Raw genomic sequence first — 17331 nt, forward strand, 5'->3', positions numbered from 1 at the left:
AATAAATAAATAAGCCAACGCGTAGAAAAAGCGAATGGCATAAGCGAAGTACAAAAATTGCTGACCCTAATATTAGGGCGGAGAGTTTCTCTCTCCCACTCTTCTTTCTTCCACTTCTTCCTTCGGGAGAAGTGGAAATCAATCTCTCATAACCCGCGACGGGTGACAATAATTTTCAGTTTCTTCAGTGGAGCCAACGTCTTCTCAAGTCTTCTTAGAGACCTCTGAGATAGTGATTCAGTAAAGTGCAGTGTTTTTCACACTTGTACCCCGTCTGAATCCACAAGGCAGCGATACTTTGTCACGTCGGTGAATTCAAACAGAGACGATTTGTGATCCACTCAGAGCGAATTTCGCTCGTGCATCGCAGAACCCTGTGGACACTGCAAAGAAATGAAGGGAATATAGTGTGTTTTTGAAAAAATCCCTGCCATTTTGCTGAAACATTTTGCTTAATTGGGTGGAGATTCGAGACCACGGAATATTGCACGATTTCGCCACAACAGAGGACTCCATTGGTGACCCAGGACTCGATGGCTCCATAGAGATGGACTTGCTGATGGAACTCGGCGCGCAGATCAACTACAGGAAGATGCAGATGAGTTGTTTGCTCCTCAACGAGTATGTTTCATTTAAATTTATTCCTATAAACAGAACCGAGACAGGATAATTTCACAAGTTAATGCATTAAAAGCTTGTTTAAGAGTTATTCTTTCTCTATTAAGATATTTTTGTTCCGGTTGAAGTATTGTGGTACTTATCACAAATGAATCTTAGATGGGTTAGATGTAAGTTCAAAATTGAAACCCTATTTTTTACCTAGTTTAACATTCGTACGCCAAATAGTTGAACTTAATCCAAAATAAGTTAAAAATTGTTTAGATTAGAATTTACTTGAGAGATTACGCAGTACTAATTCTAATTCCTTGCACAAAAGTGTGAAAATGTTGTACTTTCACCGTGTTTTCGAGTGAATTTATTTTTTTTTTTACTGAAAAGAATAATCGTCTGTCAATCCTTCAATGGCTCTAGGTGTGGTCTGTATTTGGATCTTACACTTGGTGAAAAAACCAATGATGGGGTGTCTTTAAAGTTGGGGTGATGCTGTAAGTGGATTGTATCGTTGGTATTTTACACTCGTCAGTGTCTTCTAGCGAAATGATTTATTTATGCTCTCTTGTAATTTCCAGCCAAAGGGTTGTACTGGAACCCACATAGAGGGGGAGAATAATCTAAAATCTCGTCAGATTATTCCCCTACTCTTTGGCGACAGTGCGCGGAGTTTGCTGTTTCTCTTCAGGGATCTCTAGTAAGATTTCCCTCCGCCTTTGATCAAATCTACAGAGCTTGAGGCAGAAATGCCCTCAGTGGACTCGGCGTGAGACGAAGAAGAAGAAACTTTCGCAGTCACTGTCCAGGAGCCGTAATCTCTGGTTTTGAGATGGCTCTTGGGAACTGATCAGCCTTGTTTCACTGACTTGGAGTTACTTGGCGATTCAGTCGTTCGTGAGACAGCGTTTTTCCACTTTACTGATGAAATCTCGATGGCTGCTTCGGTGTGGAGCCTCTCGGAGTGGTTTTCCTCAGGGGTGGTGATGGTCACAGTAAGAAAACAATTTACTTGACTGCTAATTGCTATCTGATTTATTCAGTGTCTACACCCGTCTTATAAAGGGAATTTTTGTTATTTGCTGGTAAATCTTAGCATATTATTAGTTTCCCCCTATTCGCGACTTATTTCAAATTTAGGTCGCTCTCATTACAAAAGTGCTGACAATAATTGGGTTACTATTTTAATGTGACTGCCGCGTTGCCCAAGACAATGTTTTGGGCGTTGTCTAAGAATGTTCTTCCTGAACATCTCTGAAGTATAAATTCACTTTTGATCGAGACTGAGAATTGACTGCTGAACAATGATTGGTTTATTCACTGCAAGTTGTCTTAATTTATACAGTAGAATTTAGGACGGCCCAATTGATTAATTTTCCGGGTGCACTTTAGAGGGGCGGAATTTGTCAACTTATAATATTCGCGGGCACTGCCGAATTGCACAATTGGGTCGTCAGCATGAAATTGTCAAGGTGTTATTCTGAGTAATCCTGAACAATTGCTAAATTTCTACTGAATATTCTTATATTATAATTGTGTCACAACAGTCCTTCTATCCTTAGGAAAGGTGCGAAGCACGGTAACAGTTGTATTCCTAAATTTGTGGCACAATTTTACGTCAGTCACGGCATCAGTAAAGAGGAACCATTTATTCCCATGTTCTCTACTTTACAGCCAAATCCAGACTGGCTTTAATTATTAATTTACTTTTTATTAATGTGAATGTACAAATTGCACTTCTGCAATTTGGTGACACATTTATAAAATATTTCTTTTATTTAATTTGTTCCACAAGAACATCTCCTAATGCAAATGCCGTTACAACAATGTGATTTATTAGCTTTATGGGCTGAAAGCGAGAAATTGAGATGTTGAAGAAGTCTTAAAAAACACAAAGTTGCAGTTACTGCATCACCCAGAATCGGGCTATTATGCACGGCCAGGCGGCTGATTCTCTGCACAATGCGAAAAGACAACTGAACTAATTTTTCGGCGGGAGCCGAATGAGCTGTGGATCAAGAGTACTTGATTCTAGGCTTTGAGACGTTCGGTGATTTCTCACTTTTGGCTGCCGTCGAATCCGCCGCTGGTGAGAATGCTGATCTCGGCAACTGTGCTGGGATTTGCGTAGAGTCCAACTGGTTACACAGTGTTATCCTCGTATTTTAGAGCTGTATTGGTACAGCTTCGTTGCGGCGGCGAGATAACTCTTCTTGCATTATATCTCTCAAGAAGCGGCGCACTCGGTGCGTTACGTATCCCACAATCATCAGTGCTAGGATAACAATCAAGATGACAAGCGCGAGTTCGGTTAGAGTTACTCCTCTATGTCCTTGCTGGATATCATTGGTATTTCCACCTCCGTTTTGGGCTATGATAACTTCTTCTTTACTCTGCGGTTTTCCCATGGTGCCGATTTATCGATGTAGGAACTATATTTTAGTATTCATTTATCCATTTTCTTTTTTTTTCCTCTGTTTTTCGCACACTTTGCACTAAGTCCATAACTTTGAAGATCACTTCGGTTTGAGTGGCAGGATCGCCATGTGATGTCCCGATCGAATACAAAGACGATGTGTTCGTTTGCGATCAGTTTATTGACTAAATCATTTCTTCAACTGTCTCCAATAATTTGGAGAAGCCGTGCAATGGCTCGTGGGAACCTTACATTGCATTTCTTTTACGTGCGTCACAGCGTACGTCAATGCACTTGCTTTGTCAGCATCCGGTTTTAACCCATCAACCATCACAACTCCTTAATCGCTCTGCTTAGCTGGCTTCTGCTGGTGTTGGTTCTGTCTTAGTCCTCTGTCTGCTGATGCTGGATCAGTTGCTGCTTTTTCTCAGGCTTCGCAGAACAAACACTTTGTTCTGCTGTTCAATACCCTGCATTCATTGACGGTAGCATATTGTATAAAAATATGAGTATTTGCCTCATTGATGTGCTTTAAGTCAAATTAAGTCAAGTGACATGAATTCGAATTGTGGTAATGGAATTTCTTGATTTCATAACCAATTAATTTCCTAGGATAGATATTCTTATCCTAAAATTACAGCATTGTGATTGTATCTTTTGAGATCACAATGCTTTAATGTTTCGGTCCGGAACAGAAGGCTCGTTTTATTCTCTGTTGCTCTTACAGAAATTGGGGTTTACATAATGCTTGGCTTGGGAATTATTCTATTGATACGAGCTTAATATCTAAACGGAGTGCATCTAATGCTCTCGATCTGTGGGAAGATTTGTTACGTGCTTTATATTAAAATAAAGTACATTTGGTTCAATACATTACTTCTTATTGTATTTTGGTGTTCCAAATGTGCCAATTCTTTGTTTTTGACGGGCGGAATTACGCTAATATGACAATAATAAATAGGAATCGAAATAATTTGACTCACCATAATAAATGAGGAATTTGGAAAGGAAAAATAGAAAGAAAGCGAGTTGCAAAGCGTTTTGCAACAAGTTTATAGCTAAAAACAGTCCACAACTTGAGCCATCGAAAGATTGACAATTTTCAATGATTGAACATGGAAATCATGTGAGAATTAATATGAAGTTTACCTTCAGTCAATTTTAGCATTCAATCTATTCATTTAGATTTTTATATTATTTGATACAATGTATTTATTCCATTAGTGCACTTCTCGGTGCGATTTCTTATGTCTTCATGGTGAGCAGTTGATATGAAAATACACTGCATGTCACAACTATCAACATATTAACTGTAAAAGAATGCTGAGAATAGCATAGAAATTGTTAGAAATTGAAAAATTCATACTTAACTTAGCTCGATATTTCCTGACAATAAGAAAGATGCGATTCAAAGAGTATCCTTGTTGATTTAATTAAGATAAATAGGGGAAAAAGAAAGAAATCCATCTACAACAGAGTAAGATGAACATTCGCTGCGTAAAATGCTCAACAAATGTGAAGCTAAACGCAAAGATCGTAAAAATGAACGAGCGAGACAATTTTGTCACTCGAATTGTAATTAAATTAGTTCTTGGGAAAAAAAAACAGAAAGACAACTTTCCTCCAAGAAATTGACTCTCTTGAAGCCTATTGAGAGACTTTTCAATAGCAATATAATGAGATAAGAAATGAAGAAACAAAGAAAATGTTTAGAGTAAGATGCGTAAAATGCGCTAAAGTTTTATCTGGCCAGAAGCTGAGTTGGCATAATAAACACGCGCAAGACGCGATGGAAAAAGAACAGCGCTGAGAAAAGAAGTGGCGCGATTTGTTCTATATGCTGAATGAGCATATAAGCGCCCTATGATAAATCCATTGTTTAGAATAAGTCAAGAGTAGAAATAAAGCACTTGTTGAGAGGAGAAAATCGGTCTTTTTATCATTCTTGTGGTGATCACAGAGAGAAGTAATAAAGGGTGAAGGTAAGTGTTGCAGTGCACAAGGCCAAGAAGACGCCTTTCTAGGCTCCTTTCGTCCTTCTCCTTTGCTGATGGAATGATGCCAGAGGAACTGTTGATGCTGTGAAATATTGCTGATTCGTTCTGAATAAAACATGAGTTCATTTATTTTTTTAATTTATTATCACTATATATTTTTACACCATTTAGATAAGTTTAAATCAGTAAAAATGTGCCATTTTTCTCTAACATCGCTCACGATATCCTTCTCAGCGTTCGCTGAGAATCTTTTCTCACATCTTCAGTTCGCATTTTAGAGACAAGTAAAATAATGTACAATCTATCATTTAAAAAATCATCATCGTCAAATGGCACAGTATTATTCTCTCATAACACATTTTTTGCATATCAACTTTTTTTTGTCATCTATTGTGAAAGAATTATGTACAAATCTGAAGTGTCTCACAAAACAATGTTTATCTTTTCCATGGATGATCGGTTTTTTTCTCGTTTTTTCGTGTTATTGTGATACAAAAGGCAAGTAAAAGGTTGATTGATTGTGAGAGTTTGAATTTCTCTTCGTTGCATTGATTAAAAAAAAAGTATATGTTTGATTCCATTCATTCACCTAAATGCTTCCCGTGCACAATCTTAGCCGATGAGATCGCTCGACGTGCACAAGATCACGCGTTCTTGTAAGTAAGAAGTAGTAAGATTATCGAACCATTTCTACGAAACTACAATATGCTTTACAAGTAAATCAGGGAGGCAAAAAATAGTATTAAATTACTCATAATTTTCTCTTTACACTTATATCACAGACAGATTTCCTACGTAAGTGGCTCTAAGTATTAAAAAATGAACTGTCTTGTAAAAATAGCTGCTTACACATTGCATAGAATAGATTTCTTTTCTTTTAATTAAAAAAAAACATTAATAAAACTGTTAGAAGTAGTTAAAATACATTTGAACTAAACGTTTTTCCTTCCTTTTTGTGTTGCAAGACATTTTTTTTCCACCTTAAACGATAATATGTATATAATTTTGAGCAAATTCTCACGCGTTCGCCCGTGGCTGCGAGTGCGGCGCGCGCGCGCTTCTTTGTTCAGAACATCCTTCGGCCAGGGCGACGGAATTGCTTCTCGACTACGAAATAAATTATTAACTTGTAGTTTCTTAAGGCCTTAAGTACTAGTTAAGAATGTCATTCCGGGTGCAGCCGCACGCGGCGGGCTGCGAGGCAGGCACTTGGGTTGAAAGGCACTTGAGATTGCAGCTCACACTGTCGTCTCGTTCCGGTGCAGCGGCTGCAGTTCGCGCTGCAGGTCGTTGTAGTACTCGTGGTCCGAGGCGGCCTCGCCCTCGGCCGGCGCCACGGGGATGCCGATGGTCTGCGTGGGCGCCGGCGCGCTGGCGGGCGGCGTGCCGGCGGCCGCCGCCGCAGCGGCGCCCATGAGATACTCGGGATTGTCCACGCTGCTGGGCGGCACGTTGATGAGATCCATGTAGCCGGGCGCCGCCGCGGCGCCGCTCTGGCACGTGGGCATCAGGTAGTCGTCCTCGTCCAGCGGCAGGTCCAGGCGCAGATTGCCCACGCCCACCTCGCGCGTGTGCGAGTCCGTCTCGTCGTCGCCGGACGAGCCCTTGGGCGGCTTGCCGCAGTAGCGCAGCGTCGACGGCGCCTCCTCGGCCGGCTCCACCGTGGGGAAGAGCACCGAGGGCCGCGCCTTGGGCTGCAGGTACTCGTCGGCCTCCATGATGGGCTCCGGGCCGTCCAGAGCGGGCGCCAGCGTGCGGAAGAAGTTGCGCTCGTCCTGGCTCGTGTACGACGGCAGGCGCATGAACTTGTCGCCGTCAATGCTGAGATATCGCCCCGGATCCTGCGCCTTGCTGGCGAAGTTCTCCACGAGATCCTTGAAGTGCGGACGCGCCTCGGCGTTCACGTCCCAGCACTGCAGCAGCGTCACGTAGATGTCCAGGGAGCAGTGGTCGGGCTGCTTCAGTCGGTAGCCCTCCTCGATAGCGTCAGGCACCTGAAACGACCACAGATTGACATGATCACTAAAAGTTTCTTGACGCTGTTTTCAGTCCAAAATTTGATTCAAATGGATCTTTATAGATATTATAAAGACTTGAAGCTTCCAGAAACTTGAGAAGTTAACTAATTTCCTCTGTGGTAATGAAAGAATTGCAGAAAATCTCTGGTTTATTGCGAGGCAACTTACCTCTTTGGCTGAGTACTCCTCGTAAGGACGCGCTCCGAAGGTCAGCAGCTCCCAGATCGTGACTCCGAACGCCCACACGTCGCTCTTGCTCGTGAACACCCTGTTCCGGATGCACTCCAGCGCCAGCCACTTGATGGGCATCTTGCCGCCCGACGCCTTGTACTCATCCGTGCCGACTTCCAGCAGCTTCGCCAGGCCGAAGTCAGTGATCTTCACGCACGCCGGCGAGTGCACGAGCACGTTGCGCGCCGCGAGGTCTCGATGCACGATATTGCGCTCCTCCAGGTACGCCATGCCTCTGGCAATCTGCGTGGACCAGTTGAGCAGCGCCTTGGACGTGATCTTGCCCTTGTGGTTGCGCACGAAGTCCAGCAGACAGCCGTAGCCCATCAGCTGCGTCACGAGCATCATCTCCGACGCCATGGACACGGCCAGCAGACGCAGCAGGTTCGGGTGCTCCACGGACGCCATGATGTACGCCTCGTCGAGGAACTCCTTGCTGCCCTGCGAGCCCGAAATGTCCGTCATCACCTTCACGGCCACGGGGATCTTCACGTTCTCGTTCTCCGGATACCACATGCTCTTGTGCACGCGCCCGAAGGCGCCCATGCCCAGCAGCGGCCCAATCTGCAGCTCCGCCTCCTTCACGATGCGCAGCTTGGCGAGATTGGGGCCCACGTTGGACGGCCGCAGCGGCTCGCTGTCGTCGCAGCCGGTCAGCATGATCGTCATCTTCATCGTCTCCTCCTTCTCCTTCTGCTTCTGGCAGCACCGCCACACGATCGTCACCGTGATCAGCGCCACGATGGCCTGTGGAGGGAGATAAGCAATTGATAAGTCACAGCATTCCGCTGGAGATCGCGCTTTTGCGCAATCATTCGCTGAGCTATGCAAAAAATGCGGAAAATTGCATGTTGCGGCAATGCGAGATCGAGGCCGATTGGCAAAGAAGCCTCGATTGATTTCTGCGTGATTGAGAATCCCAGGAATTCTCCCCATCTGTCCGGCAGAGCGAACAATGAGTCAAGAGATTGGCACGCCAGAAAGAATGGTTTCATCTTCCACCGCAATTTGATTAGATATCGGTAATGTAATTCATATCTAGCAATTTGCCAGCGCTTTCTCCGGCATTTCGAGCAATTACGATGCAGTCGGACTGAGATTTACTCACCAGCACAACGATGCCCACGAACGAGAGCACCTTCTTCACGAACTCGTCCTCCGACAGCTGGTAGACGTTGCTGGCCGAACAGTACGGCCCGAAGTCGAACATCTGGTAGGGATAGTCGCTGGGACACGCGGCGGTGCAGTTGAAGGCGCTGGCGTTGTTGGCCGGGTCGCCGCCGCCGAAGAGCTTGTAGTTGCGGCAGTCCGTGCAGTGCGCCTCCGTCGGTCCGTTGCAGCCGCGGCACTCCAGGTGGCACGGGAAGCACTCGCGCGTGGCCTCGTCCACGAAGTGGTCCGTCGGGCACTCGTCCTCGCACTGCTCGCCGCGCTTGTAGCCGGCACACTCCTGGCACACGTGCTCGTGGAAGCCGTAGCCCGAGCACTTCTTGCAGCGCGGATGGCAGCGGCGGCAGATCGGCTTGTTGGCGAGCAGACGCAGCGCGCCCTGCTCCTGCGACATCACCCACTCGGAATAGTAGCCCTCTGCGGAAGGAAAGACAATCAGTCGAGACTCTAAAGGCGCCCGAAGAGGGTCTTCAGGTCTTCGTAAGTCTTACATAGCAAGAAATTACTGTGAAAAATACTAAACAATGATAAGCTTTAGCGTTCAAGATCTCCTAAAAGCTCTTTAACAGGAACTTTGATGGATTTTAAAAAACTTCTGAAGCTATTTGTGGTAATTAGAAGAATTTATGAGCCTTATTCAGGAGATTCTCTCTGGTTTCCAGTTAATATTCTTATGCGTTTTGTCTCAAAATGGCTTAAAATCGTTCTAAAAACCTGACTGAATTTGCTCCCATCGATCGAAATGATGATGTTCATTTCCAGGGACTCACCAGGGCACGAATCGTTGCGTCCTAAGCAGCGCTCAATCGTGGCGTCTCCGTTGATGATGGCCTTGTGGCAAGTCTTGCAGCCGTTGGCGTTGATCGTGTTCTCGGGACCCGTGCAGCCGATGCAGGTGTCGTGACACGGCTTGCACACTCCGCCGGCGTTGTACTTGGACTCCGGACACTTGGCCACGCAGAAGTTGCCGTCGCGCACATTCACGCACGCCGAGCAATTGTCCGCGCCGGCGCCGCGGCAGGAGTTCTTGCATTCGGCATGGCAAGTGCCGCACGTCGTGTGATTGACTTCGTAGATCCTGCGAGAGAAAAGCAGCGTAAAGCGTCGATCTTTTGGCAAATCTTTCGGCGCGTGAACTCACCCTGGAAGACTCTTGCACGAGGCCAGGCAAGTGTCGTTGTACTTGTAGGTTCGGCACTCGAGGCACTGATTGGGTCCGGCGCCCCAGCAGCCGAGCATTGTGCACTGATCCGAGCAGACTTGACCCTCGATTTCTGCGTGGAAAACACAATAAAATGCCAAGCTTACTCAATGGCATAAAATGCTAATAGATTTCCTCATTTCTTTATTATATGCTCTCAAATGGATTTTTGCTTTTTCAACTAAACTAAATGGTCAATTTAGGAGCAATGATTTTTCCACTGTAATTAAACTCAATTTGCCAATAAAATTCAAACAGCACAAGAAGTTATTGTGGTGGAGACTATAAAATGCGCGATGCATTAAACAGAATTAGCTTTTATTGGCCTCAATATTGCCCACCTTTTATGGTGAGAATCAATAAATTTAGGAAAATTATTAATATGCGAAGATTGTATTAATTTCCACTCACCACATTCAGTCTTATTCCTGTTGGCACTCACGACGAACGCGTGATCCACTGACTTCTTTATCTTGTTCCACTCAATGTCGTCGGCGAAGCAGAGATTTTTGTTCTCCAGGATCACCACCGCTCCTGAGTTGATTCTCTTCAGTGACTGCAGTTCGAGAGACTTCAGCGAAGTCTGCAAAGTACACAAAGTTAGTGAGGCTGAAAGCTAGGAAAGCGTGAGGAAAAACACACAAACCTTGACTATGTAGAGCGATGCGAAGTAGTTCTCCATGAGCTGTCGTCCGCCAATGACTTCGAGATTGCGGAAGTAGGAGAGATTCGTGAAGTGCTCGTGATCCGCCTGGATGTTGATGTATCCCGTGACTTCCTTGAGCGTGGAGAACACCTCCAGTCTGTCCGGATGGAGTCTGATGAAGCGCGGTCCGAAGGAGAAGTTGGAGAATACGTGCTGATACCCGTTGAACGTCTGCTCCAGGATCTCCAGCGAGCCCTCGATCACCGTGCAGCCCCTGAAGGAGTCGATATTGCCGGAGTGCACGATTCCCTGGCCGGGACACGTCTTGGGACAGGCGCCGTTGCACGGCACACACTCGCCGTTCTTGGCCATCTTGTTGGGCGGACACGTGCGCACGCACGCGCCGTTGTCCTTGAGCAGGTGTTCGGGGCAGTTGCGCACGCATGTGGCGCCGTAGGCGTACTTGCCATCTGGATTGGGCTCCCACAGGTAGTTCGTGGGGTTGTACTTCTGCATGGGCGGACACTCCTGCTTGCACACGCCGTCGTCGTAGAAGTTCCTGCACGCCAGGCAGTCCTTCTGCGTGGGACCCGTGCAGCCGCCGGCGCAGAACAAGTGGCAGCACTCGCGCGGCTTCGGCCCGAAGCAGCGGCCCTGCGCGCACTGCGGCGAGCACGTCGTCTTGCTGAACTGCTGGCAGTTGTGCGGGCCTTCGCCCCAGCAGCCCGCCTGGCACGAGGGATGGCAGGGTGCGCATTGGCGCTCCGGCGACGTGAAGTTGTACATGTAGTGCATCGAGGCGTTCTGGCCGCTGATGATCTCCTCCCACTCGATCGTGCGCATGTGGCAGAGGTTGTAGTTGTTGAAGATGCCCACGGAGCCCGACAGGATGTCGCGCAGCGCCGGCATTTCCAGCGTGTGCATCTGCGAGTACGTCACGAACAGGCCGAACTCCTGGTCAGAGATGTTGAGCTTGAACAGCGTCCGACCGCGAATGATCTGCAGTCTGCAATGAGAGAGAGGAAAGAAAGGAGGTCATGAGCATGAGATTGAGAATGACTTTGAAAAGGACACTTTGAAGCTCAGTTATTCGCAGTCGAGAGCTTATCGAAGACTTCAGGCTTTTGTGCTTTTGTAAAATCAAACTTCAGAGCGTCTAGGAAACCGTTTTGCTTTCAAATCAAGCGATCTTCACATTAACTGTTCTCTATTTTCCCCAGATTTTCTTTAATGGCTTTGAACGCTTGAGCTCTGAAGTATGAATTATGAATTTGTCTTGAGAATTAACCAAAGACTTGGCGTCAAAAGATGCTCAATCTCAAAGAGTCTCGTGAGATGGAAAAGTTATGGCTCTCGTCGCGAAACCACATCGTTAAAGTCGAAAACTTCCTCTCCTCGATAGGCGTCTTGAGTAGGCAATTTCGTGGAAACTTTTCGTGATTAACCTCATGAGATGGTAATCTGTTGAGACCCAATTAGCACATTTGCCAGTCAATTATCTCACTACGTGTGAATCACTGGAGCTTTTTGCAGCTTTCGCGCGTTCTCATGAACCGCTGCTGATGTCAGAGCGCGCGCTTACCTGGGCAGCACGATCTGCTGGATGTCCACATGGCTGATGAGAACGTATCCCGTGACCTCGCGGATGTGCTGCAGGAAGCTCAAGTCCAGCTTCGTGTCCTGCAGCCATGTCAGCTCCAGATTCCCGTCCACATATGTGCAATTGGTGAAGCGATCGCGCAGATTCCGATAGTGATGGTCGCGATTCGAAGGCACAGACATTCGTCCATTGGTTCCGATGCAAACTGGAAAGAGAGAGAGAGAGAAGACAGGGAATTAGCTTTGTGAGACTTTGTGGAGCAAAAAAGAGTAATTCGTTATGAGCAATAAATCTCACAAGATAAATTTGAATGCCCGTGAAGAAATAAAAATCCATTTTTTCCATCCAAAGAATTAATATATTCAGAAGAAATTTAATTCTCTCTCGAGAGACTCTTTTAATCTCAAATCAGAATCCCACTGTTTTCCCCCCGCCTTGCCGCTCTTCCCGCGCGACTCTGAATGCCACACAGATTCACATTCTCGACAGTCTTTCGATGGCTTCAAACATCAATAATGAGATCCTCTCTCTTGCGCGGTGGGTTTTCTGAATTCTCTCTGGCTCTGTTAATTCCGTATTAATGCCTATAAATTGGTCGCTGTGCGGCTCTCGCCGGGTGACTTTTCTCTCTTTGCATACCACAACGCATTCTTCGGCGACCAAAGAAGCCCTCCAATGAAACAATTCGCGATTGTGCACGATTGTATTGTTTATGGTTATTTCCATGTGCGAGATTGAAGGTATTCCAGCGATTTTCTGACCACTCTAGAGACGCTCTCAGGCGAATAGGATAAAAAGTCCCGATCGAGCAGTCCTAAATTGGTCATGATCGCAATTTATGTGCTATTTTTACCAACAAGTAATCCTGTTTGGCGGATTTGCCGCTGATCCTGTCCAAATTTGCCGCGCACTTGATTGATTTCACATCGACAATCAAACAGTCAATTTGAGCGCGCTTAGGAAAGTGTCTAAATATAAAGTCTTGTCACTTTTATGCAAATACCACGCTAAAAATACAGAAATATTTGTCCATGCGATCACGCGAAACCCTCGGCGAGTCATCGATTTTGCGTGGGTGCGATTTGGCTCGAAGATCACCGTGTGCGCGCAGTGAGGAAAGGCAGAGAAAATGCTAATGATGTTTTCTTGCTGTGAGAATGCGGACTGTGAATGTGAATCGGATGTCCGGAGAGAAATACGATCTCGCGTATCTTCCGGGGAATTGATCTCGGCAATTTGTCGCATTTTGTTCACGATCGAGAAACTCCAAGATTTCCATGTAATTTTATTTAATTGGCCCCATCCAGATGATCATTTCGATCTCGCGCACAGTGAAGAATGATCAGTCAAATTTGGGTGCATGACCATTACGATATTTTACATTTAATTAATTGGACAAACATCACTGGAAAAGTGTCTGTGAAGCCGTGTTTTCGGGCATCCAGAGAGGAGAAAAAAGAATCTTAGACAGAAGACATGGAAGCATTTGCTTTTGAAGGAGGGTTCAGTGAACCTGAAAAACTCCATTAAATTGTCTCCAGAGCGGCTTAAGTAGATGAAGTGAGACAGAGAGTGAGAAACGGTGAACAAATATACGCAAACGTCTTATTTATCTCAAAAATGGTACGTGCTTCAATTGTTGCGACAAAATTTTTCAGCCACAGCACGAGAAACCTCAACTTGAGACACGGAGATCACTTGAAAAGGCACAGAAGAGCTCTTCTGCGGGTCTAGCTTGATGTAAAGCGAAGACTTTCGGAACGCTTGGTCGAATAAACGCGATCATTTGTTACGATCAAGGAAGAGATAATTATATGGTTTGGTTCTGTACACGATTTCGCATGACTTCCACAATGTGAAAATGCAAAATTCTTAGCTCTTTTTCAGCATTTTCTCGACTTCCCAGAAGAAATGCGCTCTCTCCCGCCAGTTGTACACCATTTCTGACCACAATATCTCCGCCTTGGCTTGCGGGATTCAAATTGAGGTGAGCGGAGATTCGTAGGGCTTCGCCTTATCTCGCCGTCATATTACATTGTCACACATTGCGGCTGCTCGACAAAAAGCCAAACAACAAATAGACATTTTCCCCATCTCTCGATGGCGCACGATTCTTATTCTTGTCGCCATCTCTGGGTCCATTTGTAATGACGCGTTTTGTCCATGTGGCCACGATCGCGGTGCTTAATATCTCACTCATTAACACTTACAGTGACAGCGATATTGGAACGCGCGTGTTTGTAAAATTAAGCCCCACTCGAAGAGTCATTTTTTCCTCATCATCTCAAGTCGTGATTCCTCACGATGATCCGCCAGAATAGAATTCCATCGCGAGGGGCGCTCTTTGTTGGCCTTGCGAAGCCCAGCGAGAGAAAAGATGACCAAATATGTAAACGAAGTGGAGATAAAAAATCAAATAATTCCGTGCGAAGATACAATGATGATAAATGAAGATGCTGGGAAGATCCCCCTCTCTCTCTCACTCTCCACGACCATATGGTCATCTATCACGGGATTCTGGCCGCCGAATCGATCGCTGGTCAAGAGATGCAGAGGAACAATTAAAAGTTTTAATAGATTCAGGAACTCGCGCGGGAGAAAAACTCATCATTCACCCATCCATTTCAGAAACCTCCTTCGCGCTCTCCGGAGGTGTCATGAGCGCAAGATTGGATGCTGCGGCGCTTTTGATGGACGCCAGAGCCCCAGAGCGAGATGATTGATTGCATTTTTGCCCGGTCAGAGTTTTCCATAGCGCTGAAAATTAGCTTAGCGATCACCTTCGAAAATTCAAACAGCACGACCGTTTCAACTGTACTTAATGATACTCGTGCACATACCGCGCATTCCACCGCAATTGACAGCCATCCTGACCCGCAAGAGGAATGCTAATCACAGCGATGGCTTTCTCGCGGAATCCACCGAGCGATCATGTGTCGATGATCAGTGAAATGCTGCCCTGCGTTGCCCCCGCGATCACTCCAATCAATAAACATGTCACTCTCTGGTGCCTTTTCACCCTGGAAATGAAGATGATCTGCGAGAAAACGCCGCCGGAATGCAGAGGCTGACCAGCAAACAAAGGAGCAAATCCGACTCTAAACACCGCGACTCCAATTCACCACTGCGCAGCCTCTTGTGCACAAGAAAGCCAGAGAGAAAGAGTGCTTCACAAAAAGCATTAGATCTTTCGGAGCCCACACGGATTTTTTTGAGGATTCGTGGGCGCGCAACTAAAACTTTTCCCCCCGGTTTTTTTTTTCTTCTTCTCACTCAAGTTTCATGTCGACTGTTTTTTCTCGTGGAATTCCATATGTGACCAAAAATTGAGCAATCAATTTCACTTCTTTCGCGTGCGCATAAATTTGGCGTTCATACGAAATCGATGATGAAAGTGTTGACATGAAGTCGTCTCAAGAAGATCAAACATTGCGCGGTGGCAAATTGCTGAGAAGATGGCAATTAAATTGGCACGAGATTCGCTTGGAAATTGCAGTTCATCTCGTAATCACTTCCATCCCTTCGGAAATGGTGAAGTTTCTCACTTCCGATCTTTGTATCGCGAGAAGCCTGAGGAACGGATAATCTCAGGGGTTTCATGGGTTAATTGCTAAGATCCTCTGGAAGTTTTGCATCGCTTTGCATAGCAAAATCCTTTGTTGAACATGCACACCAGAAATTCTTGAAACTATAGCAAGTAAAGTGTTTTGTTGTGCTGCAATTTGCATTCATATCGACATGAAGAGTTAAACTTGTGTGCTTCTGACTAATTGAAAATTGAGAAAGACCGCCTGAAAATGGGATTTTCCGCAAAAGGGCATTCATGACGATGTGTTCTCGAGTGATTTCCATGCAAATTCACCGCGAATTTATGGCGAACATTTCATCTGGGCAGTATTGCGCGCTCGCGCGCGATTCTCTTTCGGCCAGCAATGAGGAAATCACGGGAGAAGCCAGTAAAAACGACTCGAGAGAGAGAGATAAATTCCTGGGCGAACGGCCGAACCCTGGCGGGAATCAATTAAAAGACGACCAGAGGGATCAGTGTGACTTCTGTGCTGGGCGGAAGGTGGAAATTGACGGGACGTGGGCGACTTTGCGTGTGCCCAAGAGGCACATTTGGTCCACCAAGCGCCCAACACTGTCCGCGCGGACTATTAGAAGTGTATCTCGATGATGGTTCTTTGTTCTGGGCCTCGGCGTGGCGCGTGTTGAAGCATCATGTTCTATTGTGTGTCTGCAGACGATGTCGACAATAGGAGGAAAGCTTCGACATTTGCTATGGGTAATTTCTCAGCGCGCGCATTCACGAGACGCGCGATCGAAAAAGTGGGGGGAGAGAGAGATGAATGTTTAACAAGCGAGAGTGGGTGGAATGACAATTTTCTCCATTTTCCACCATGCCCAGATGCATCTCAATGCGCGAGGTGGGGAATAAACAAGCCACCCACGAGCTTTTTTTTCCTCACTTCACGCATTCAACTTTCAGCTTTTCGTAGTGCTGAATGAAATTATTTAGTTTTTTTTTATGAATGAATCGGACTTTTCACGCGCTTGCATTTTCCATTGATGCCTTTTGGCATTGTGAGTGCGTGAGAGGGATTTCGACATCCGAATGGCGCCAACGCGAAGATCTCTGCGGCTTCGAAGCTCCCACATTCGCTGCATGACCTTCAGCATGTGTGCACTAATCACCAAATGTACACCCAAGTCAGCCCAGCAGTGGCCAATTTGCTCCGTCCGACAGCCAACAAATTGCCACGAAATGCTAATGAAGAGCGCCGCCAGGAAATGTGTCTTAAGCGATGCCAATTAGAGCTTCCCAGGGCTCTCTGTCATCCTTCACTCCGTGCTTTAAGGCGCACATCCTCACGCGAAACACACTTTCTCCCGCCACGAGGAAGTCACACAAGTTGGGAGCGCTGAGAGAGTGGCAGTTGAGGAGACAGCGCAATAAATCTGCCACTTCGCGGCATCTCCGGGTGAAATGGAATGATTAAGTCAATGAAAATTGAGATTGCACATTAATAAACATTGGAGATCCGCGTGCGAGTTGAGCATTTTGGAAAACGAGTGAATGGAATGAGTGATGAATTTCCTTTGGCAAACAAAGCATAACTGGATCTCTCAATCTTCACAATATAAGTGTGCAGAATCAAGAGCGAGATTATGAAGGTTTCTTCTGAATCGGCGCATTGAAATCTCTCTCTCTCTCTTGGGATTTTTACGACTCTCTGACAGATTGAACTGCTCGAGAGCCGTTTGAAGCACAATTCTAAGCCACAATACGAACATTTTACAGCCATTTTCATTGTCATAAGAAAAATAATTTTATTGCCCATTTAATGGCATTTTTTTTCCAAGCTCAGCGTTTCTTTTCCCGGAATAAAATACACCACTGGTATTTCTCGTGAAATTTCCATCCAGCGTCTCATTTTTATTT

At 45.8% G+C, this 17331-nt stretch overlaps 1 protein-coding gene across 2 annotated transcripts in view; it reads right to left on the minus strand.

The window, feature by feature from the left end:
• Positions 1 to 5143: 5143 nt before the first annotated feature.
• The window catches only part of LOC132261191 (epidermal growth factor receptor), a 54356-nt gene continuing 42168 nt past the window's right edge, over positions 5144 to 17331 (minus strand). For both annotated transcript variants that reach the window (XM_059759823.1, XM_059759822.1), the window contains exons 2-9: positions 11871 to 12093; positions 10289 to 11294; positions 10054 to 10225; positions 9583 to 9715; positions 9212 to 9519; positions 8380 to 8858; positions 7209 to 8018; positions 5144 to 7016 (exon numbers count right to left, since the gene is read on the minus strand). In XM_059759823.1, the coding sequence (XP_059615806.1) occupies positions 6261 to 7016; positions 7209 to 8018; positions 8380 to 8858; positions 9212 to 9519; positions 9583 to 9715; positions 10054 to 10225; positions 10289 to 11294; positions 11871 to 12093 (3887 nt within the window). In that variant the 3' untranslated portion in view covers positions 5144 to 6260. The remainder of the gene's footprint in view (positions 7017 to 7208; positions 8019 to 8379; positions 8859 to 9211; positions 9520 to 9582; positions 9716 to 10053; positions 10226 to 10288; positions 11295 to 11870; positions 12094 to 17331) is intronic.

This window comes from Phlebotomus argentipes, unplaced genomic scaffold, assembly GCF_947086385.1.
Source record: "Phlebotomus argentipes unplaced genomic scaffold, Phlebotomus argentipes genome assembly scaffold_18, whole genome shotgun sequence".
Taxonomy (NCBI): Eukaryota; Metazoa; Arthropoda; class Insecta; order Diptera; family Psychodidae; genus Phlebotomus; species Phlebotomus argentipes.